The 24,059-nt window shown below is 42.5% G+C and overlaps 1 protein-coding gene across 18 annotated transcripts in view; it reads left to right on the top strand.

Moving 5' to 3' along the window:
* FREM1 (FRAS1 related extracellular matrix 1) overlaps window positions 1-24,059 on the top strand; it is a 199,704-nt gene that overhangs the window by 44,372 nt on the left and 131,273 nt on the right. For all 18 annotated transcript variants that reach the window (XR_008424201.1, XR_008424202.1, XM_053907946.1 and 15 more), the window contains exons 2-4: window positions 16,409-16,926; window positions 21,482-21,576; window positions 23,699-24,000. Coding sequence is in view for 16 of the 18 variants with exons in the window: in XM_053907946.1 (XP_053763921.1) it covers window positions 16,654-16,926; window positions 21,482-21,576; window positions 23,699-24,000 (670 nt within the window). In the remaining 2 variants the exon portion in view is untranslated. The remainder of the gene's footprint in view (window positions 1-16,408; window positions 16,927-21,481; window positions 21,577-23,698; window positions 24,001-24,059) is intronic.

Raw genomic sequence — 24,059 nt, 5'->3', positions numbered from 1 at the left:
CCTATTACTTCCTGCCTAAAGCCAAAGAATTGTTTCTATCACAATATGAAATATACCGTGGGGGAAAAAAATCGTGGATAAATATTAGCCTTGTGGGTAAGAAAATGTATTATCGAAATACATGTATTTTACTGTGTCTTTAAAGACTCACAGCAAGGGAAAAGTTGGAATGCAATGGAAACTAGTCCTAGCACAAAATCTTACTGGTTCAACTTTATGTTAATTTCTTTTATTTTAGACTGTTTCCTTTCTAAGGAGTTTGCTAATTCGGGAAACCACTGCCTCATGTCTATACTTCTCATGCATGTGACTAGCTTCCTAGGAATGGTCTCCCAGTTAGGCTATTGGGAAAGGTTCCTTCATTTCTTCCCTGTCTGGGGCCATCCTGTCTCCCTCTCTTCTTCCCCATTGGTCCCCAGTCACCTTCAAACTGGATCTTGCCTTCAGCCTCTTCCAGGTGCTGGTCTTCTAGGTGGCACTCCAGCCCTCGTCCCACCACCCCACTCCACCCTGATGGTTTTCAGACATGCCAAAGGACCTACCTTCAGTCCTTGGGCACTAAAGCGCCCTTTACCTCTTCTACTCATAGGAGAAGAAAATCAAGTGTAGTTGTTTGCAGCAGTGATTCTCAATCCTGGTTGCTCATTAGAATCACCAGAGAACTTTTGATTTCAGATGGCTGGACCCCACCCAGATGAGTTAAATCTGAGATTGGAGATGATGCATGAGCGATCTTGATGTGAAGCCAGAGATGGGACCCCGCTGGTTTAGGAGAGACATTAGGGCAACTCTTTCACCTTGGTGTGTTTCTGGAACGTTGTCAGTGGTGAAGACCATCGTCAGCCCTCACAAAGGCTGTTCGCCTCCTTCCAGCAGTGAAATTTGGCTAAAGCCATGAGAAGGAAGTCTCTTTTGTAGCCAGTACTTTCCCTCAGACCTCAGGAGACATCGGGGTCAACCACCACACTGCGTAGCTCCGGGGGCCCCGTTTACTTTGTGGTCAGTGAAAACAGCACCACTGGGACCCCCGGAGCATGGTTACAACACAGATAGTGCCCTGGACTTTGGCGTACTAAACTGAGAAAAACCAAATAACCGAGTCTCAACTCCTTTGGCCAACACTTCAAAGGGCAGGTGTGTTAGTGTGATTTCCCCAGAAATATCTTCCACCGTGAGGAGTTTATGTAGTGCTCCGGGACATCACGGTGTGAACCGCATTTGTCAACTAGTCTGGACACGGTGCCTCTGGTAAATAGGTTCTAGACAAATGATTTGCAAGCCAACTTTTAAACATTAGTCTATTTGTGTCTTGGAGACTCCAAGAAAGTGTTTTAGCCAAGAGCCTTGTTTGCCCCCTATTTGTGTCTTTTGAAACGTCTCCCTGACTTGATGTGGCTTGGTAATTGTTATACGATGCCATGCTTCCGCAGTGCTGTATTCTTTTGCACCATGTATTCAGCAATAAGTCACCTAATCAGACGTTCAGATACTTTGTTTGCAGCCCGTGATGTTCACAGAGACTTTGGTTTTGGACTAGTACGGAAGCTTTTTCCCTCTCACTGTCTGAGAGCACTCTCCCACCCTCCCACTCACCAAAGCCCATCCCAAAGTCTGCCAAAGTAAGCGGATTAACGTTCTACTCTTCTTAACGCCATTAAGCTCAGCAGAACACAGACGCGTTAGGGACTCATGCATGTGTTGGAGAACTAATACTAGCACTGGGCTCATAGGTGGGGCGTCAGTGTGGGAGTGTCCTGTGGCCAGCAAGGCCTGATGGCGCTTGAGTAGCTGGATGTATGCAGATCAGGGAGGACAGAGCTCTACAGCATGGAGAGAATCACACTCAGTCCTGAACACCAGGAGGTGAGATGAGCAAGAAGTCACTGTGGTTTGCCTTGCTGGTTTTTCATTGTGAAGAGCCCTGCACTGGTCTATAGAAAAATTTCTAGACCTGTTGGGTGTTACTGGAGAGTCGATTCAACCTAATCATGGAACATGTCAAAGGATAGCTCAACTAGTAATTGTTTTACTGTTTATTTATTATTTTTGAGAGGGAGGGAGTGAGCGTGCACGCGCGAGTGGGAGAGAGGCAGAGAGAGAGGGAGACAGAGGATCTGAAGTGGGTTCTGCTCTGACAGCAGAGAGCCCAATGCAGGGCTGGAACCCAGGAGCTGCAAGATCATGACCTGAGCCAAAGTCGGTCACTTAACCGACTGAGCCACCAAGGCGCCTCTAATAATGTTTTTTAATTAATAAACTCTAGTTTCTGAGCTGATTTCGATTTACAGAAAAATTGAACAAGGTTCTCACGTACACCCCACCCCCTAGGTTTCTCCAGTCATTAACACTTTGTATTATCATGGTGTAGTTGTTAACAATTGATGAACCAATTATGATTATCTAAAGCCCATAGTTTCATTAGGGTTAACTTGCGATGTTGTACATTCTATGGGTGTTGATGTATGTTTAATGACCTGTATCCATTACAGTGGTAATTTTTCCAATAAGTTTTAGAAAAAAACTCTGGTTGGCCTGGGGCAGAGAGGGTAAGAAAGGGGACTGAGTTTCTTTGAGCCTTGCTCTGTGTGTGTGTGTGTGTGCATGTGACTGGGGGCTTTGGTTGGGCCATAATACATTTACATACATTACCACATTTAGCTATTTTAATGACCCTGAAAGGTATCAATTATTGTATAGGTGAGGAAACAGGCAAAGGAAGAATACAGACCTTGTTCAAGGAAGAAGTGGAACTAGGAGAAATCTGGTGGATCTGACTTATAGTTTGGCTTCTGTGGTTATCACTGTTGCATTTCCTTTCGTTTCAACTGTAATCCTAGAGCAAAGCATTAAGCCCTCCCTGCCCCCTTCCTCTTCCTCCTTCTCTTGTCCTATATTTACACAGTCATTTACAAAAAACAAATATGTGTGAAAAAAAACCCAAATATTTTTTTTTATTAATTTTTTTTAATGTTTATTTATTTTTGAGACAGAGAGAGACAGAGCATGAGCGGGGGACGGTCAGAGAGAGGGAGACACAGAATCCGAAACAGGCTCCAGGCTCTGAGCTGTCAGCACAGAGCCCGACGCGGGGCTTGAACTCACGGACTGCGAGATCATGACCTGAGCCGAAGTCGGCCGCTTAACCGACTGAGCCACCCAGGCGCCCCAAAACCCCAAATATTTGTAAAAAAAAAAAAGTGATATATAGATCACGGCTTAACATGCAAATTGTGCCAAGATCTTCAGCAGAGAAGAAAGGCAAGACTCATTAGAGTCCTGTGAAGTTTAATTATTTGTTGGTTTTAAGAATTGCACGTTCATTTTCTTGTAATGACCCCCATCTCCCAGAAGGACGGGTGCAGGTAGCTAGGCGATGGCAAGAGATGTTCACTTGAAGACCTTGTCCTGACTGAAGGCTTTGCCCACATGCTGGAAGGCCCCCTCCCAGGGAAAGTACTCTCGAACCAGCGTCTGGGTCTTCTCGCTGCCTGGATCTATGTATATCAGGAACATGGGCTTTGGAGCCTGTCTGCTGGGTGTGGAATGCCAGCTCAATCATTTATTAGCATTTGCCGTGGACAAATGACTTATCTGTTTCCTTAGAATAGAATCCGCTCCATAGTTGGTTGTGAAAATTAGATGCACTGAAACAGTGTCAGATGCCAAGTTAATGCCTAACACTTGATGGTGATCATGTTGGCAAGTAAAATTTGGAAGGAGAAGCTCCTTCCAACCCTAGAAGTCTGTGACTTTTGATGTAGTGGGACTTAGGCTCAAACGACATTACATCTTTTTTTTTTATCACTCATCACCTAGTTTCTGAGGTCATCGAAAACATTTCCATTTCAGCAGATCTTTTAACAAGACTATTTGTGATAGTTGGCCTCTTTTGTGCACCAGACATCCGTGAGTTTGGATTTTTATCATTAGCAATGGCATGCAGAGAGGATGATCAAGGTTATTGCAGTACAGCGCAAGGAGCGATGCTGGGTAGTCATTTTCTGAATGTCTGGGCAATCCTTTTCATGATGAAGTATTTCATCTCGAATAGTACAAGTTCTTTAAGTGTAACCTGCTGTGTTTGATAAACTCATTAGAGCATTTTGCTCACACGCTATTGTAGTAATGTCATTTTGTTTTTTAATTTTTTTTTAACCTTTATTTATTTTTGAGACAGAGAGAGACAGAGCATGAATGGGGGAGGGTCAGAGAGAGAGGGAGACACAGAATCCGAAACAGGCTCCAGGCTCTGAGCCATCAGCACAGAGCCCGACGCGGGGCTTGAACTCACGAACTGCGAGATCATGACCTGAGCCGAAGTCGGACGCTTAACCGACTGAGCCACCCAGGCGCCCCTCGTTTTGTAGTGTCAAGTACTTGATTATAAATCTCTCTCCTGCAGACCTCTGTTTCTCAAAGGTAGGGGTTATATCTCAGTTAAGTGTTAGGTGTCTGTTGCCTCTCCATTCATTTACACAACCGTGTTTCTGACATAACATCTACTTGGTGATTCTTTGACCGCATCACATTCTTTCTCTTCATCTTCCAACATGCGCCTTTCACCTTTCTAAGTCCTATTTGTTCTTTCTAATTTAGCTCCCTCCCTTTGTAGACCTCCCCTAGCCCCAGTCTCAAATGCCGCCCTCCTATTTATTCCTGTAGCACACAATGCAAGCCACCATTATAGCATTTACCATTCTTTTTGAATTCATAATTTATATGTCTGTCTCTCTCTATTACACTATAAACTCTCAAAGAGCAAGAGTTTGTTGTTTTTTTTTTTTTTTTGTCTTTGTAATCCTTAGTTTAGCCCTTGTCACAAATTGGGTATTGGACAATTGCTTGTACTACGAATGAAGAAATGAATTTGTCCTATTGAAACAGAGAACCAGGATGTGTTTTTAAAAAGGGAATTGTTCTCAGAAGATGACTTCTGAACGTGACTAAATGTGAATTTAAACAGAATCTTACTTTTGGGGGGCGCCTGGGTGGCTCAGCCGGTTAAGCGTCCGACTTCAGCTCAAGTCATGATCTCATGGTTCATGGTTCCAGCCCCGTATCAGGCTCTGTGCTGTCAGCCTAGAGCCTGGAGCCTGCTCTTGATTCTGTGTCTCCCTCTCTCTCTCTCTATCCCTCCCTCTCTCTCTCTCTCTGTCTCAAAAATAAATAAACATTAGGAGCACCTGGGTGGCTCAGTCGGATAAACGTCCGACTTCAGCTCAGGTCATGATCTCACAGTTTGTGAATGAGAGCCCCACGTCCAGCTCTGTGCTGACAGCTCAGAGCCTAGAGACTGCCTTGGATTCTGTGTCTCTGGCTCTTCTCCGCCCCGCCCCCCCAATTGTACTCTATCTCTTTCCCTCTCTCAAAAATAAATTAACATTAAAATAAATAAACATTTAAAAAATAAAAAAAAAAAAGAATCTTACTTTTGCACAACTGGGTGGTTCATTGTGAATTAGAAGATCCAGAATTCATTCAGGAAGAGGAAAACCAATTTCAGTCATGTGCACTCAGGTTGAGAAGGTCCTAGGAGTGAGTTTGGGTGGGTACACTGGTTAATCCCAGGTGAGGAACAGGTATAGCCAACCACAGTGAATGTGTTTTTCCTTCTGTTTAAGTTATTCAATTAAAACAAGCTGTTGTGAAAATTTGCATGATACAGCCCTCTGGCTAAAAGCAAAGTGAATGTAAATTATGGCCACTTCCTAATCTTCAAGGAAGTGCCTTTGATGGTTTAAGAAACTTCAATAGTCATTAAAAACAACTGTAAACCAAGAGCACAAAACCTTTTCCCTCTGCCATCCATTTTCTCTAGCTTTGAAGGTAGTTTTAGTGGAAGGTCTTTGTAGAGAAAGGCCAGATGTCTGGTTTGCAAAGAGTGGCCTGGAATTTGGATTTCTGATGTAGGTTCATTAAGTATGGATTTATCGGGTATGACCAGAAATTTTGGAGATACCATGTGGCCATTCTATATTTCAGTCCTTTTAATTCTCTAGCCTAGTGTTTCTTGAGTGATTTCTTAAAGAACCTGGGTTTTGTATGGGGGCAGGGAGGGTTTTCTATGTTTGCAGACTTTGTGCTTAAAGTTTTTTTTTTCTCTCCCCCTCAGGACTTCTTAGAGCCTCTGATATGTTCATATTACATTGTGAATCTTAAAACACACACACACACACACACACACACACACACACACACACACACACATACTTTAGCATTCTGTGCTTCAGATATATTTGGATATAGAAGACTTTTTTTTGTGAAAAAACTTTTAACATCTCCAAAATGTGTATTTTGAGAAACACAGTTTGCAAATGTGGCCTTTATTGGTGGGGTAGACAGTGAACTGTTGAAAAATCTGAGAATGGAAACCTAATGAGTTTGTGTGGTAGTCAAAGATCTATCTTTGCAACCTTGGTCTTGACAGCATAGCCTGAGGGAAGGCTTTCTCTCCACAGTTCTGGGAGTCTGTCAGGGTGTGCTGAGTTCTGGGAAGAAAGTACTGAAAGGGATATTTCTGGACTGAGCATCTGTGATTTAAGCGAGCTGCATGGGATAGTGGACATTGCTGTGGTCTGGATGTTAGCATGAAGATTCCAATCCAGGCTTGGTCTCCATCCAGATACCTGTGTAACCTTGGCGTTGAAAACTGATGAAAGGAGACGGTTTAGGTGATAGGAAACGAGCTTTATTTAACGCGCTATGAGGTGGACAGTCTTCTTTCAGAGAACTGCAAAATGGGGCGGAAGGCAAGACACTTTCATAGGATAAAGAATAAAGAACAGGAAGAAACACTTAGAAAATATCTGATTGCCTGGGCCACGTAGTCCGCCTCAATTAGGGTGAAGGCTCAGAATTGGCTTGGCCTTTGGGGGTTGGGGTGACTGACTATACTGCGTTTCTGGTCAAGCAGAGCATTTACAGGGACGCAAAAATTCTCTAAGTTTCGGTTTGCTGACGTGGCATCCTGGGCAGCAGAGGCTCCATCTTGTGCCTAGAAATTTCTTTCAACATTGGTAAAGTCACTTCTGCCACGGGACTTTCTTTCTTCTGTAAAACGAAGGGGCTCCGAGAAGAGAACCTCCAACTGGTTAATGGACATTAAAAAGAAAGAAATAAAAAGCAAAATGTCAAGTAAGCAAAGGAATGCAAGTTACATAGTGACAGGATCCCACATTTCACTTGGGAGGCGAGCACAGATTAAAGGGATGAAATGGACTGTGGGCAAGACTGGTAAGGGTATCAGATTAACACCATCTTTCTAGGAAGCGTGCACATCAGGAACTTCAAAATACATTTACGCCCTTTGAGCTTTTAATTCCACTTCTAGAAAGCTATCAAAAGGAAAGAACCAGAAAAATAAACTAATTTGTAATTAAGGATTTTTCATCACAACCTACTGACATGGTAACTTCTTCAGCATAACAGTGGAATGACGGTAGAAATCATAGCATATCCATGGCCTGGATATGGTGCACAGATGAAAAGTAAGATCACAAGGAATGTTTAATAATATGGAAAATGCTTAGACTAGAATGTTAATAGGAAAGGATGGGCCACGCTTTTTAGAGTATGATTTGAATTAAGTTTAAAAATTATATGTATATAGACATATATCTGAAAACCTAAGGATGTTTTCTTTGGGTGTTGGGAAAGTGAATTTTTTCCTTTTCTTTGTATTTCTGCGTTTTTATCCTTTAGTTAATACATATCTTTTATATTAATGGAAGAAGGTTATGTTCTTTCTTTGAAAAAAAATGCTTGTTTTTGAAAGAGAGCGTGAGCGGGGGAGGTGCAGAGAGAGAAGGGGACAGAGGATCTGAAGTGGGCTTTGTGCTGATAGCAGAGAGCCTGATGTGAGGCTTGAACTCACGAACCTCGAGATCATGACCTGAGCCAGTCAGATGCTTAACTGACTGAGCCACCCAGGCGTCCCAAAAGGAGGTTCTTAAAAAAAAAAAAAAAAGCAAATAAAATAAATAAAGAAACTGAAGGATATGGACTTTTTGATTTCTCAAGTTTCTGCTAAACCATACATTCTGCGATTTAGATTATATTGTAGGAAAAACTGCAAAGTGGAGGAAGCAGAATGTTATAAACAGAATCAACACATACTTTATTGATGTAATAGACTGGAATTTCGAGGAGGCCTATTTGCCTTGAGGTCTTTAAATTGTGCTCAAAGCGATCGGAGTTGGAGCACTAAGATGCTGGGAGACAGCTGCACTGCGCTCATTATCTGCTCTTAAAGTCACAGCTACTTCTTTGACAGAACGTTGCCTCCAGTGAAACGCTAACTTGGGCGGCAATCATCAATTGCTGTCGGGAACCATAAAGAAAATCGTTAAGGGTTGGCTTGCTGGAAGAAAAAGACCCCGGGGGAGGGGTGGTTAGTGAAGCAATTGCAAGGAATGTAAGATTTTGTTGTGATGTATAACAGTTGTTAAGCGCATAGGTCAAACTAGGTTATAGTCACAAAGACACAGACTCAAGCCCACGACCTTGGGCAAGTTACTTAACCTCTTTGCAGCTCCTTTTCCAAATCTGTAAAATCACTGTCTACTTCCAAAAAACGGTTGCGGAATTAAACAAAGATATATGTATTACTTTGAACAATGCCCAGCCCTTAATAAGCACTTAATCAATGTTAGTTCTTATTATGATTATTATGCCACTTCTGTAAGTCATTGTCTATGAAATCAGAAAGTCAAAAGTGCTTTGTAGGATTTTGTGAGAAATACGTGAAAACATACATATGTAAAGAATATAGCTTAGTGCCTGTATATAGTAGGTAATCAAAAAATGAGAAAAGGAAGATAAAAATTTGTTAAAGAAAAACAATCGTAGAAGCCACAAGCTATTTCTTTCTACTGCATGAGTCTGTTCTCCTTCTTTGAGAGAATTCTCTCTGGAAATCCTGAGTTGGACAAGATTGCCAAGGAGTTTTACTCTCGTGGGGTCGTTGAACAATTTAGAGCTCCATCAGAGTTCATGAGCTTCTCAGAAGAACCGTTATTAAGTCTGTGTCTTCCCAGCGCTTCTTTTGTGGTATGAGTCCACTGCTCTCTGTTGGAGAGAATAGGACGAGCTGGCCACGCACTGGAGGAAAGAGCCCTTCGCCAAGGACTCCAAGGGCTGATTCCCCCAGGCTCTCCTGCTTCCTTTATGACCTCAGGCAAACTCCTGGTTGCCTGTAACAAGAAGCAATTAGACTTCTCTCCCTCTCCCAGGGGGTGCTCAGGTCAGAGGAAGCAGTGGATCTGAAGACTTTGGTGAAGTCTGTGTAAGTCTTAATTTCCTCAACCAAAACGCAAAACAGCTGGTTGTTCTCTGTGGCCACAGTTCTCCTGACTGCCAGTTCATTGCTCCTCAGTGAAATCACTTGCTGTCACATATGATTTGGATTCAATTCAGTTGTCCTATGGATAATTATGTCCAGCTACAAGTTTTCACTTGAAACTTTTACATTCGATTTATATGGACTACTTTGAAAATTGATGTGGGTGAAAATAGTGATGATTAAAAAAAAAATCCATCAGAAAAATTCCATGATGGCTTCTAAGTTCATTCTGACTGGTATTTTCAAGATTGTAATATGAAGTAGAAGCTAGAAAAATCTCCTTGCCTTTCTTCAACATGCTAGGCAAGGATATCAACATCTCTCTGTTTGGGTGGGTGGGAATGGGTTGATTCTGAACTGGCTATTTTTAACTTAAATCCACCTTAATAGTTTTCATTTTGCACTCAGTTTCGTTATTTATTTATTTAATTAAAAATTTTTTTTTAACATTTATTTATTTTTGAGACAGAGAGCATGAACGGGAGAGGGTCAGAGAGAGAGGGAGACACAGAATCTGAAACAGGCTCCAGGCTCTGAGCTGTCAGCACAGAGCCCGACGCGGGGCTTGAACTCACGGACCGCGAGATCATGACCTGAGCCGAAGTCGGACGCTTAACCGACTGAGCCACCCAGGCACCCCTAAATTGAAGTGTAATTAACATAGAGCATTATTTTAGTTTCAGATGTACAATATAATAATTCACCATTTCTGTTGCTCATCACAATACATATATTCTTAATCCCCTTTACCTGTTTTACCCATCCCCCCCACTGATTTCTCCTCTGGCAACCACCAGTTTGTTTTCTGTGTTTAAGAGTCTGGTTTTTATTTGTTTATCTTTTTTTTCTCTGTTCTTTTGTTTCTTAAATTCTACATCTGAGCAAAATCATATGATATTTGTCTCTCCCTGATTGACTTATTTCATTTAGTATTGGATCCTCTACTTCCATCCATGTTGTTGCAAATGGCAAGATCTCATTCCTTTTTTATAGCTGAGTAATATTCCATTACTCAGTGTGTGTGTGTGTGTGTGTGTGTGTGTGTGTGTGTGTGTGTGTGTGTGTTTGTGCGCGTGCATATACCACGTCTTTATCCATTCATCTATCAATGGACATTTGGATTGTTTCCACACCTTGGCTATTGTAAATAATGCTGCAGTAATCATGGGGTACATATATCTTTTTGAATTAGTGTTTTCCTTTTCTTTGGGCTTATTGGGCTCTGTTCTTTCAGGTTTATTTTAATTTTTAAGGACTTGAGGGTACTTGTAAAAGCTAAAGCTGTGAATCAGGAGGTAATAGCCTCAAGTATGGGGAAGGCAAAAAGTTCCATTGTTTACATCATCTTCCCTTAATTGGTAACACTTACCTGGATCACTGAGAAGAGTATCAGGTTACACATAGGAGTCCCACAAACAGCAAAGCAAGCAAAAAAAAAGCTATGATGGAGTCTTGTGCTGGTGCAAGAGGAGGGAGGTACATCCCTTACCTTGTGTAGCTACGATTGCAACATTTTAAAGAGGAGCAGTGGTAAATATGATTCTTATCAGGCACATCATTGTCACTGATCACTGAAAATTTCCATTGCAGAGAGAGCCAGGGAATACAGGTAGGATCCATTCTTCTCTTGATGTGCACGGAATACCTTAGATAAGTGACAGGAGCATCCTGTTTTTTATTAACATAAAGAATACATGCTCCTCAGGTTAAACCCAATGTGTAATTATGAAGTAAATACTAGCTCACATTCCTTACCCCCCTCCACCAGGAAATGTTACTAAATTACTTTCTTCTGTTCAGGAAATTTACCAAGAAAGAAAGTTTGATTACAGAAACAGTTTTGAATTTTTATAAGGAAGCACTCAAAGCCAAGTGGTGCACCACTTTCCAGAACCTCTTTTCACCCCTTTTTATTGGCTCATACAGATATTATTTAGAATACCTGATTTCCACAAAAAGGAAAAAGGCAATGGTGAGACTCGGTCTGTAAGAACAGACTGGCTTTGCAGCCATGACATCAGGAGTTTGAAATGCTGAGAAGCAGCTGAACCACACAAACCAGCGGAGACAGGATTTGCTGCTATTGCAGGGTGAAATTAAATCTAAACTGGCTAAAAGTCAGTTTACAAGCTCCCTGGAAGAATTTAGCCACCTTTCTGCTTCTACTTTCGAGTGTTCCGATGGATTCCGATGGATTCCACTGCCCCAAGTGGGTGCTCATATCAGCAGGCTGAGCAGGCTGCGGGCAGATGGATTCTCAGGATCGGACTTGGCCCTATGCTGGGACCAGAAAATGGGGTTCTCAAGAAGAGCTATGTCAGGGTTTTGTCAAGTAAATGTTGGTTACCTCTGGATGTTGTAATTTTGTATCAGAGACAAGATAATTACTGCCATTTAATTTGGGGGGAGATTAAAGACCCAGCATCATCTGTGAAACCTTGTGTGATTCGGAGCCTTGGTTTCTTTAAAAATTTTTTTTTTTTTTACATTTATTTATTTTTGATAGAGACAGAGCATAAGTGGGGGAGGGGCAGAGAGAGAAGGAGACACAGAATCCGAAGCAGGCTCCAGGCTCCGAGCTGTCAGCACAGGGCCCGATGCTGGGCTCGAACCCACAAACCGCGAGATCATGCCCTGAGCCGAAGTCGGACGCTCAACCAACTGAGCCACCCAGGCGCCCCTAGAGCCTTGGTTTCTTTTGCAATTGTTCTATGGTTTTTGTTTGGTTGTTTGCTCTTTTCTTCTCCATCTGTTTATCAGAATCCTCTCTCTCCCCTCCTCTGCTGCCTTCTTCAAGTGAAAAATCAGAGCCGTATTTTCCACGGAATGTCCACGTGTTTGGTTTTCCCCAACCCCAAGAGAAAAATACAAGAGCAAAATTCAAATGTAAATAAAACATCAATACAGCATGCTCTTTTTGATCTTCATTGAGCCTAATTTTGCAAACTTCATTCAGGCCCCTTTGATTGAGGGATGTTTGGTTTTGAGCTTGGAAATTATTACTCTTGCACCCTTCATTTCCTCCCAGCTGTGTTGCTTCAGGTTGTTTCCGAAATATTGGAATTCAGTTTTTACTACTAGAGCGTGTCTTAAGATTATGAGGAAGAAAAAGAATAAACGAGAATGTGAGTAGAGCATACTCTGGCTTGTGCTGAGCCTGATTCTGCTGTCTTCACCAAGGCCCAAGTCCTGCCATTCTGTTTTTCTCCAGACAAGCTTTACTCTTATTCCTTTGATATACTTTGTAAAAATAACGCTACATTTGTATGGGGCTTAATAACTAGAATATTTCCACATGGGTTATTTCGTTTGGTCTCACTGGGAAACTGGAAACGAGAGGACGGATAGCTCCATTTTTCAAAGAGGAAACTGATGTTCACCAGAATCCAGCTTTGGGGGCATCTGCATGGCACAATCAGTTGAGCGTCTGCCTCTTGATTACCGCTCAGATCATGATCCCGGGGTTGTGAGATCGAGCCCCACATCTGGCTCCGTGCTGAGCGTGGAGCCTGTTTAGGATTCTCTCTCTTCCTCTCTCTCTCTCTGCCCCTTTCTCCCACTCGCACTCTCTCTCTCCCTAAAAAATTAAAAAAAAAAAAATAGTAAGAAAAAAATAACAGGATCAAGATTCGCATCTGTATTTTTGGAATTCAGGTCTATTTTCATATCATTGTGGCTCAGGGAACCACAGAAATAGATTTCCTCCTCTTTCTCTTATCTCTTCCTTATGGATAAACATTAGGATCTTGGTCTGTGTACTTAATATGATATAATTAGAGAATAAGCTATGGTCCCACATGCTATTAGGTGAGAAGACACAATATTTAGCTGATGAGTGACTAAATTAAATTAACAGAAAAACTTGAAGAATCAGGTGATTGACAGTTCAGTCATGAGTACCAAAATAAACCCCAAATAACAGTCGGTTAAATGAGAAAGAAGTTTACATTCTCTGCCATGTAAAATTCTGGAAGAATGGGCTGGTCTGGTGACTCTACTTTGCAAATGTCCCAGAGACCCAGGCCCCTTCTAGTCCACAGCTCTGCTAGCCTATGGTGTGGCCCTACTTCTTGTGTGCAAGGAAGCATCCTCAAATCTGGGCAGCAGGATGGAGTGAATCATAAAAATAGATCCATAAATAAAGATAAACATTCTCACCTTCATGAGGGAGACAGTAACAAAAAATACAGACAAGCAAATGAATTGTTAGATGGTTAGGAGGGCTAAGGTTAAAAACATAGCAGAAAAGGATGCTGGGGGTGGGAGTGTCATCATACTAAGGGGTGGTTAGGTGTGGTACGGTGCAAATGTGACATTTGATGGAAAACTGGAAGGCGGTGAGGTGGGAAGAAGGATATCTGAGGGAAGAATGTTCCAGAGGGAACAGCAAATGGGAGGGGTCTGGATGGGAGCAAGAGGAAAAGGCTAATCTTAATTTATTTGAGGAAAAGCAAAGATACTAGTGTGGCCAAAGCAGAAGAAGTGATGGGAAGACAGGAGGAGAAGAGAGGAGTAAGGGAGAAACGTTATATACATTGTTGCCTCATGGCTTTTATTTGAAGATGAGAAGCCATTGGATGTTTGGGGTGTGGAAATGACCCAAGTAATATTTAATAGGACCCATGGCTGCCACGATATGTTTTGAAGATGAGTGCATTCAATTTATATTGCGGTGTAAACAAATTCCTACAAATGCAATGGCTTAAAACAACACAGATTTCTTATGTCACAGTTTACATTGGTCAGGAGTCTGGTCACAGCTTACCTGGGTTCCCTGCTTCAGGCTGCATTCAAGGCATCAACTGGATGCCAGTCTTTTTTTTTTTAATGTTTGTTTATTTATTTTGAGAGAGAGAGAAAGAAACAGAGCATGAGCATGAGCGAGCAAGGGGCCAAGAGAGAAAGGGAGAGAGGATCCCAAGCAGGCTCCACGCTGTCAGCCCAGACCCCCATTTGGGGCTTCATCTCACTAATGGTAAGATAATGACCTGAGCTGAAATCAAGAATCTGATCTGGGCACCCCTGGATACCAGTCTTATTTGGAGGCTTGATTTGGGATGAATCTTCTTCCAAGCTAATTCAAGCTGTTAGCAGGATCCATTTCCTTCTGACACAGGAGCTCACGGAGGCTTGCTTCTTCAAGTTCAACAGGAGAGCCTCTAGCCCCAGTCTGCGGAGATTCTTACATTACATAGTGTAACCATGGGAATGACATCCCATCACCTGTGCCTTATTCTGTTGGTTGGAAGCCTCACAGGTTCTGCTGTCACTCAAGGGAAGGGAGCTTCTGGATGTTAGGAGGCTGGGATTATTGGAGGTCACCCTAAGGCGTGTTCACTGCGATGACAATAGGACTTTGTTACTATTGTTTGGATGTAGACCTAACACAGAGACAAAGGAGAGGAGAACTGAAAAAGTTGGATGCCATTAACTGAGATCCGGGAGAGGGAGGGAGGGAGGGAAAACCAAGAGCACATGTTTGGCGACACAAAGAATGAGATACCCGTTAAACGTCCCTAGGGAGATGTCGTATAGACAGTGGCATATGGAATCCAGAATTAAGGGAGGAGATTAGAGATATAAATTTGGGACTCATTAGCATATAAGAGGTATTTAAAGCCGAGGAATGAGATCCCTAGGGTGTGAAGGTAGGTAAAAAACATGTCCAAGGACTGGACCCTAAGCTCCCTGCATTAAAAAGTCAGGGGATCAGGGAAGAAGCAGTAAAGGAGAAGGGAGGTAGGTAATAGTGAGATAAGAGGGGTGCACAGAGCATGGCATCTCCCTCTTCTCTCTGAACGTGCTGCGTTTTTTGAGTAGTCTTGGTTGCCGAAAGTGCATTGAAACCGGGGTTGACTTTGTAATGAAGGTTCAACAACCGGGTTTGCGTTTGTGCCCAAATAAGCCAACCTAAGTCAGCCGGAGCGAGGCCAACACTGTCAGTGGGAGTGTGGGAAGTGTTTGAGTCAGTTTGAGACTGATACCATAAAAAAAAAAAAAAAAAAAAAAGCTGCTCTATAAAGTGTACACCCCCCTCAGATATCAGGTGACACATGTCACGTGCTACCTCAAAAGTGAAAGGTTTCAAACAATGACAAGGGAATGAATCTTCCCTTGATGTATGAGATGTGAACTTTTGGGTATGCCTTTTGATCAGACATTTATTTCAGTATCCATTGGTTCTGTACAGAAATTGATTGGCATCATTAAAATGTAAAGACCCCCTACGGGCATAAGAAACCACCATTGGTTCACCCAATCATACCCTGAACTTAAGGATATATTGCAATACATTGTACTTGGTAGAGTCTTGTCTGTTGTTAGGGAACACAGAGAAATAATCTTGAAATTCTAAAGCGGTTGAAGGAGAAACAAAGACCCCATTTGTGCAAATTCAGTACATTATAATGTAATTAGCATCATAGATAATACGAATATGCATGTATACACCGAGTTAGCTGTATCTATTGAAGCTATGTAACTTGATCCCTACTCCCTTTTACATGTAGACAGAAGTCCAAATGTTAACTTAGAAGATCGAATCTGTTCTCCAATTTCCACCCAAGTGTTTCTCAGGTGTCTCCTTGCCCAGCAAAGTCATAACTGTGGCAGGCGACAGATTAGGAGGCTTGTTTCTTATCTGGATAGAGATGATTTAGAATTAATCAGCTTTTAAAACAGTGTGCAAATAACCGACAGCTCTCTTGTACAAATTAGGCTGTAGTTCTCATTGAACTGACGAGGAAACAGAGCAGAGCTCAACTCCCTCTGAACGCGGTGACCAAACACTGCACTTGGGCCGTGAGGCTGGCTAGCTCCTGTTGGACCACACAAGTGACATCCCAACTGGGGCATGTCGAGCTTGGAAGCGGGAGTTACAGGCAGCGTAATGAAACGGCCTCCTTGCCTTTCAGATGGGCTGGAGGTCAAGTTCGTTTATTTGTTTTTAATTTAGCTGAACTTAGAGGCGGGTTGAAAGATGCCTTTGCCGGCAGGGATCTTTTGAATAGCTGCACAAACCTTTTGGTCTCTCTGTCGCTTCCCTCCAACCTCTCCTCTCGTTTGCAGGATTAGAAAAGCACTTGGGAGGCACATTCATCTTGCCGGCGTTGTCAGGAGTGATCAGCGAGTTTTATTAAAAGCCCCGGGACTGCCTGAAAAGCCTCCTTGTCTGAGTTTGAAATGAAAGGGGCATGTTAAGATCTTGGGGCACACTGTCGGGACCCCTTGCCCTGCCCCTTGGACTATGAGCTAACATCCCTGGGGGAAGCACAGAAGCCCTCCTTTGTTGAAGGGATTTCGCCGGTGGACAAATGGAGCTGGCCCCTGACAGCATGAGCTCTCGGAGCTGGGGAGGGCCCCGTGCCCTGCCGCCGCTGCTGCTGCTGCTGCTGTTGCTGCTGCCGGGCTGGGCCGGCCCCACCTTCGTCAGTGTTAACCGTGGGGTCAGGGTGATGAAGGGCAGCTCTGCCTTCCTGTTGGGGGATGACCTGAAGTTTGCCATCCCCAAGGAGAAAGATGCTTGCAAAGTAGAAGTCGTGATGAACGAGCCAATGACCCAGAGGGTTGGGAAACTCACTCCACAGGTAGGTTGTACCTGAGATTTTCTATTGAGTGTGTGTGTGTGCGTGTGTGTGTGTGTGAGAGAGAGAGAGAGAGAGAGAGAGAGAGAGAGAGAGACAGAAAACAAAGCGGTGACAGCCTTCCAAGGGCTGGAGTGGACAGTCTCTTGTGTGGTGTGATATGGTCAGTCTTTATGGGATTATTCCTGCCCCAAGTGACTTCATCCATTGCTAGTCAGGGTGCCTTTGGATAAGACATCAGGATTTCAAGATGTGTTTTAGGCCACACTTGTGACCGCAGGATAGCAAAAGTAAAACGTGAAGACATTTTCATCTCTGTCCATCACTTGAACGTTCCCTTAAGTAGGAGGACAGACGTGGAAAAAAGAGGTGAAAATACTTCACTTTAAATATTCACTATTCTTCAAAGTGCCTGGGTGGCTCAGCCAGTTAAGTGTCTGACTACAGGTCATGATCTCACGGTTCGCTTATGGCCCCGGTTTGCGAGTCTGAGCCCCTCATCCGGCTTGGAGCCTGCTTCGGATTCTGTGTCTCCCTCTCTCTGCCCCTACCCAACTCATGCTCTGTCTCTCTCTCTCTCTCTCTCTCTCTCTCTCAAAAAAATGAATAAACATTTAAAAAATTTAAAAAAATATTCATTGTTCTTTAAAAATGTCTGTCAAAAAAATATTTCCCTTTAGTCAAGACCTTGGAGACCTTGTCATTTAAGAGTACTCTATGCACAGTCCTTTTGTAGGATGAAGAGTTACTTTCTAATCCATTGGATTTTAAAAAGTCTGTGTTATATTGTATTTGCTTAAAGTAGGAGTTTATCTCTGTACAAAATAGGAAATTGCTTCTGGTTTCCTTACTTGTTCCTACTGTGGTTTAACTTCCATTGCAGACAAGTTTGAGAATATTCAGCACCGGCTGCTGCTGCTGCTTCTGGAAAAATACCCATTATTTGTGAACTGTGAACATGAATCTTCTTCTCCATTTGTCTAAAGAATCATATTGCAGGAAGTTATTCAACAGTGGTACTAGATGTTGTAGAGATGGGCTGGCGAGACTTAGATAGATGCTAACTCAAATGGGCATCTTTACTGCACTCAGAATACAGTCCGATTCAGAAACCTATCAGAATTCTATGGAGGGTCCTCACTTAGGGAGTATTCCTGAAGTGATAGCAACCAAATGTCTCTCTCCAATTTCCCAGGAGATTTTCTTTTGTAAGTCCGAGCATCCAATGGGCACCTGAAACCCGTCGGTACACAATAATGGCCCTCGCTCCGAAGGGGTTGTATTCCCAAGTGTTTGGTAATTGCAACATGACTTGCACTGTGGAAGTGTGTTTGATTGGAACTTACCAGTCGGGGAAGGAAGAGAGACCTGGGATAGCTCATATCCAGAGCTCAGATGTGCTTAATGCAATGAGTGGGTGACATGAATAAGTCAGCTGCAGAAAATGGAGTCCCAATTTCCAGAGTTAAAAGCACCTCCTTGGAGTTGTGGAGAGTAATGTAGGACCCTAATCCTAGAGCTGCACGGATATATGTGGGTGCCTTATAAAGACTGATGAATTCATCATTTGGAACCCTTCCAATCAACGTATTTTTAAAAATTGTTCAACATTTATTTAGAAGTGAGGCTGAATATCTTGTGGGGGAAGAGAAAACAATTCTTCCTGGTGCCCACTGGGGCAACCTGTGGTCCATCTGTATTCAGCTCTGGCCCCAAGCATATGGCAATTTGGGGAGAATATGCTGTTACTTAAGCCAGTCTCTGAGACGTATCCTCTCCCAGTCCCAAATAGCCTGTGACTTATACACACACTCATGTAGTACTTCCTCTGAAAGTAACAAAACTGTCTTCATTATTTATTTTTGGTGCCATTTTAATGGTCTTCACTCTTTGGCCGGCTCTGCGATACCAGAGGGCAAAAGGGGATCTAAGTTACTACAACTAGGTGAAACACTTATTTTCTCATAAGGATCGGAATAGTTCTCCAAGTCATCTCCATTCCAAACATTCTCAGATTTTAAGGCAAAAATCCAGTTACTAGGAAGAATATGGAGCAGAAACAACATGCCTGCCTGGTTGAGGCAAGTCTGGATGGGTAGGCTGGGGACGGGGCTCCGAAAAGCCCCAGGTTGTCCCCTCGTGTGCTGTGGCTTAGTGTAAGAAAATGTTCTGTGAGTGCATTTCCGTAGGTAAACCAGGCATCTCAAATGGATTTGAATGGTCTACAGAAAATGTGTGACTTACAGCTTCTAAAATTTATTGTGTGAAAAAAGAGGCCATTGAACTGTGGAACTTTATTATATTTCTGCCAAATATTGGAATTTTGTACCATAAGGAAACCTATATATCCAGAAAACTTTGTTTCTCAAATTGCCAGGTGATCTTCCCCGTTTGTGATGATACTTTCAACAGAAACCAGATTCCTAAGTAAAGTCTGGCTTTTTTTTTTTTTTTTTTTTGGAATATGTGCTTATTTTCAGCGCAGCCCTCCCCAGGGATTTATTTCTTATGGCGTTTTTGAAATTAAGCATAGCCAAATGCGTGTGCACACACACAAAGCCTAAACATTATTCTTTAATAGCACTTACCAGTAAGTCGAAAGCAAGGCTTATGTGAACCCATTTCTAGCAAGATGACTGTATTAACAACACCCCACTGTGTAATGAACGGTTTTATTTGATTTGCAGAGAAAATGTTTTGTTTAACATCTGTTCAATTAGTGTTTTCATTTCATTACTGAAGTTTGTCTTAGGACCAACAGGTTCATTTTCCTATTGGATATTTGGAAAGGGATTTCAACCGGCGCATGCTAGTACCTTCTGTTTAGATAACCCTCTTGATATAGTCAATTAGATAAGGTCGGTGGCAATATGTTTTCCTCATGTTTTAGGATGAGACTGCCTCATGCACAGCACTTCTCACACCTGTTTCAAAGCAAGAAATTTCCTGGGTGGAAAGCACCTCAGTGTAGAGCTGAGCTTGCTTTTTTGAGTAGGAAATACAGCAGTAAGAGAACATCTCTAGTTTAAACCAGTTTACTGTCATTAAAGTGAGTAATGAGTTAGGAATGTGTGACAATTTAATTATAAATTGTAATTGAAAAGCAGTTGAAGTGGAAAAAACCAAGGCTAGACAGTAATTAGAAAAGGATTTAGCTCTCCTTTGTTTTAGTTGGTAAATTTATGGACAATTATGGTTGTCGCCTTTTATAAAAGGAAAACATATTACGAAACATAAAACAGATGTTTCTTTTAACAAAGCAGATTGTCCCTTTATCACCATGACTATTTGTCAATGATATGGGGAAGGTCTTTCCTTTATCTCCTTCCTTGTTGTCAGTTAAAAAGAGGAACCAGTGATGTCTGTGGGAAAAGAAGATCATTGGTATTAGTAATAAAGTCTTCTCAGGGAGGATGATGTCTGTAAATGATTGAGCCTGTGACAAAGTATGAGCTAAACACCGTGAACTCAACAGTGATGGTGTGTGAATGCCTCAGGGGTATTTCTTAATCCTCTACCAAATGAGAGTGGGCAGAGCAAGAGTCATGGTGTGATGGGGATAGGAAATTCTTCTTTTAGAAATTAGGTTTCCCCAAACACAACAGTGAGCAATTTCCTGAATGGTTCTGAGTGAGGTGATACAGTTAATGATAATTTTATTTAATACAAGAAATTACCTTTAGTTTGCTCTGTGTCTCATCAACCATTTCCTCCATTATGTAACCAATAACACAGCCTTTTGCAAGTGTATGAGAAACACTTGTGGGTCGTGTTTGGCCCCGATCAACCCCAACGCTGTCCTTTGTCGGTGGTTCCAATTTTGAATATGAAAGTGCTCTCTGGAAAAGAAAGAAATGAAAGGAAAAGAAAAAATGCATAATATTTATAATACAGTGTATTTGAGGGGTAACACATGCTTTTTCATGCATACACCCAGGTAGACCTCTTTAACTCAATTGTTATGAACCCCTGAACATTGTGGGTGTATAATATTTTGATAAATGGAACCATATTTAAATTTTTTTAAAGCTTATTTCCTTATTTCGAGAGAGACAGAGAGAGGACGGGCAGGGGAGGGACAGAGAGAGAAGAGAAAGAGAATCCCAAGCAGGCTCTGGACCGTCAGCGCGGAGCCCGATGCAGGGCCGGGACTCGCAAACCGGGAGATCATGATCTGAGCCGAAACCAAGAGTCAGACACTCAACTGAGCCACCCAGGCACCCCAAATGGAACCATATGTTAAGTGTATTATAGACTATAAAAATCATTGTATCAAGAGATAATTACTTCTTAATATATCTGCTTAGATTTTCATAATTTCGATATTCTCAAAATAAGACACATTTGTATGAAAGCAGGATGGTGAGCGGGCACAGGGGTGGGTAGAGGGGCACAGTGGGTGGTGGTGGTTACAACGTGCACACACGCACACACACACACATGTGCACACCCCACTCACAGGCCATAATTTCCCCAGGCAGTATTCCACTGCCAGAAAAATCAAATCTTGTACCATTTTTTTTTCACAAATATTTATCCATTTTTTCACATGAACTAGGTCTTTGACTGCCATTTCCTTCCTAATGAAGTAAAGTATATTCACAATGGTTGCCCGATTCTTGATGAAGACACAGTGAAGCTTAGACTTTACAGGTAAGCAGCACACATAACCGTTCTGTGTACTTCTTAAGGCTTTATTTCTATAGATAGATATTATCATGAGGCTAGTTACTAGATTCCAAAGAAGACAGTCATCAGTAGAAATTGAGGACCTAAGTAGATGAGGCAAGAATTGTAGCTGACTTTCAATTACCTTGATTTGTATCATCGTCCTGGCGGCTTTTCTGCGGCACATTTCTGTCCTGCTTCCCTTTAGGGGATCACCTCCGGTGATCCACCTTCTTACTTCTGACAGGAAATGAAAATTGCAAAATACAGATTCCTAATGAGAAGTAGGAAAATGTATTCCAAAGCTGAAAGGTATTCTTCATTCTGATTATCAGCTGCTTAGTTCATAAGTAGTACAGTAGCTTCTAATTTTAAACATACTAAATGATAGAAGTGTTAAGAAAATCAATTATAAAGTACAGAGTGACCATGTGATCCAGCAGTCCTACTCCTAAATGTATAACGAGAGGAATAAAAACCTATATTTTCACTTGTCCACAAATCTTCACTGTAGCATTATTCGTGATATCTGAAAAGTTGAAATCCTAACTGATGAATGTATAAGCCAAATGTGGCATATCCATACACTGGAATGTTATTCAGCCATGCAACGGAATGACGATCTGATTCAGGCTACAGCATGGATGGACCTTGAACCCATCATGCTCAATGAAAGAAGCCAGACACAAAAGGTCACATACCTTTTTATTTATATGCAGCATCCAGAAAACACAAATCCAAAAACACAGATTAGTGGTTGCCAGGGGCTGGGGAAGGGCACATGGGGAGTGACTGTTAATGGCTATGAATTTCTTTTTGGCGTGATAAAAACGGTCTGGGATTAGATAGTTGTGATGGTTGCACAACCTTGTGAATATACTAAAAACCACTGAGTTGTATGCTTTAAAAAGGTGCATTTGAGGGTATATGAATTATAGCTCAGTAAAAAATTAATTTAAAAAGGAAGCTCATGGTTATGATATTACTCACTTCATAGAGGTGACTGACAATTCAGTAGATGGGATAGGCTTTTAGATAATTTTTTACTTATTTTTGTTGCTGTTATGAATATTTGGCTAAAATATCCTAGTGTGTATTTCCCTCAAGTACTACCGTAACACAAAGCGTTTTGTAGAGGACGCTGGAACAGTGAATCATCCTATAGACACTTATGATCACCTGCTATAGCTCACGGCCCTACGCTGGGCATAGGAAACCCGAAGGTGAGGATACATGGACCTAGCCATGCTCCTAGGCTGACCCAAAATAAGGGTAGATACTTGTAATGCAAAACAAGTCTTGAAAGAGAGGCTGGAACAAAATGCTGTGCTCAAAAAAAAGAAACAATACCCAAGGATCCCTTATAACCAGCACACTGGGTGGTTTGATCTTTCTACGACTGCAGAGTTAAAAAACGAACTTCGGACAGCTTGCCTGGAAGGGCTGGAGAAGCTGATGAGTTCTGACTGCCCCCACTCCTGGAGTTTCCAAGGGGCGGAGAGGGTGCAGGAGCAGGACCGGAGAAGGGCTGAGGCAGAGGAGCTGCTGTTGTTGGTCTCGAGGACATTCGAAATAGAATATTCAGAGGAGGTGGAGGCAGAAAAATCAGAGAACATGCTTGTTCCCTCCTCACCTCCTCTTCGGCCCCTTTGGCAAGCTACTTGACCTTTGTGCCTCGCTGTTCTCACCTGTAAATGGAATTAACAGTGCCTCTCGTGGGTTTCTGAAGAGCAAGAAGATGTTGATGCTGCAGAAACTCCTCACCCTTTCACTCCTGAATCGCAATTCGGCCCATAAACTGCACGAACTTGATACTCTTAAATGATACATGTGCTGGGAGTGAGATTCTGAGCTCCCAAGAAGTCATTACATATCAGTACAGATGACGGGTTTGAGAGAAGGTGTTGAAAGAAGGATCCCGGGGATGGAGATGGCGGGAAAGAGAGTCGACAGCAAGCTAAGGAGATGAACGGACGAGGACAGAGATTGGGAGTAGAAATCCAAACTCTTATAAAGGCAATCTTTAAGCTTCAAAGCAAGTCAGTTCACAGATACCAGAAGTATCTGAGCACCAGTACATACTGCCTTTGCTCTGTTCTCTCCACAGATTTACTGAGTCGGATACCTTCATGGAAACCTTTATCCTGCGGGTCTATCTCCTGGAACCAGACTGTAACATCATCCGTATGAGTAACAACGTACTGGAGGTGTCCGAATTCTATGGCCTGTCCCGAGCCATTGATAAGAACGTGCTCAGATTTGACTACGAGGGGGCGGCCGGCCTGGAGTGCACAGTCAGGCTGGATCCTGTGGGAAGCCGGCTGCCAGCCCACGGTCAGGTGGTCCTGCTGGAGCCTCGGCCAGAAAAACCTCGTGGAGATCAGCCGCACAGTTTTTTCCCTGAATCTCGTATGTATGTTTGAATACCTACCTGAATGTTATGAGAACTGATGTATCTGGAAATAGTC

This window comes from Panthera pardus, unplaced genomic scaffold (assembly GCF_024362965.1).
Source record: "Panthera pardus isolate Hobbes unplaced genomic scaffold, ASM2436296v1 HiC_scaffold_20, whole genome shotgun sequence".
In the NCBI taxonomy this organism is placed as follows: domain Eukaryota; kingdom Metazoa; phylum Chordata; class Mammalia; order Carnivora; family Felidae; genus Panthera; species Panthera pardus.
This window is presented reverse-complemented; position numbering and strand designations above follow the sequence as displayed.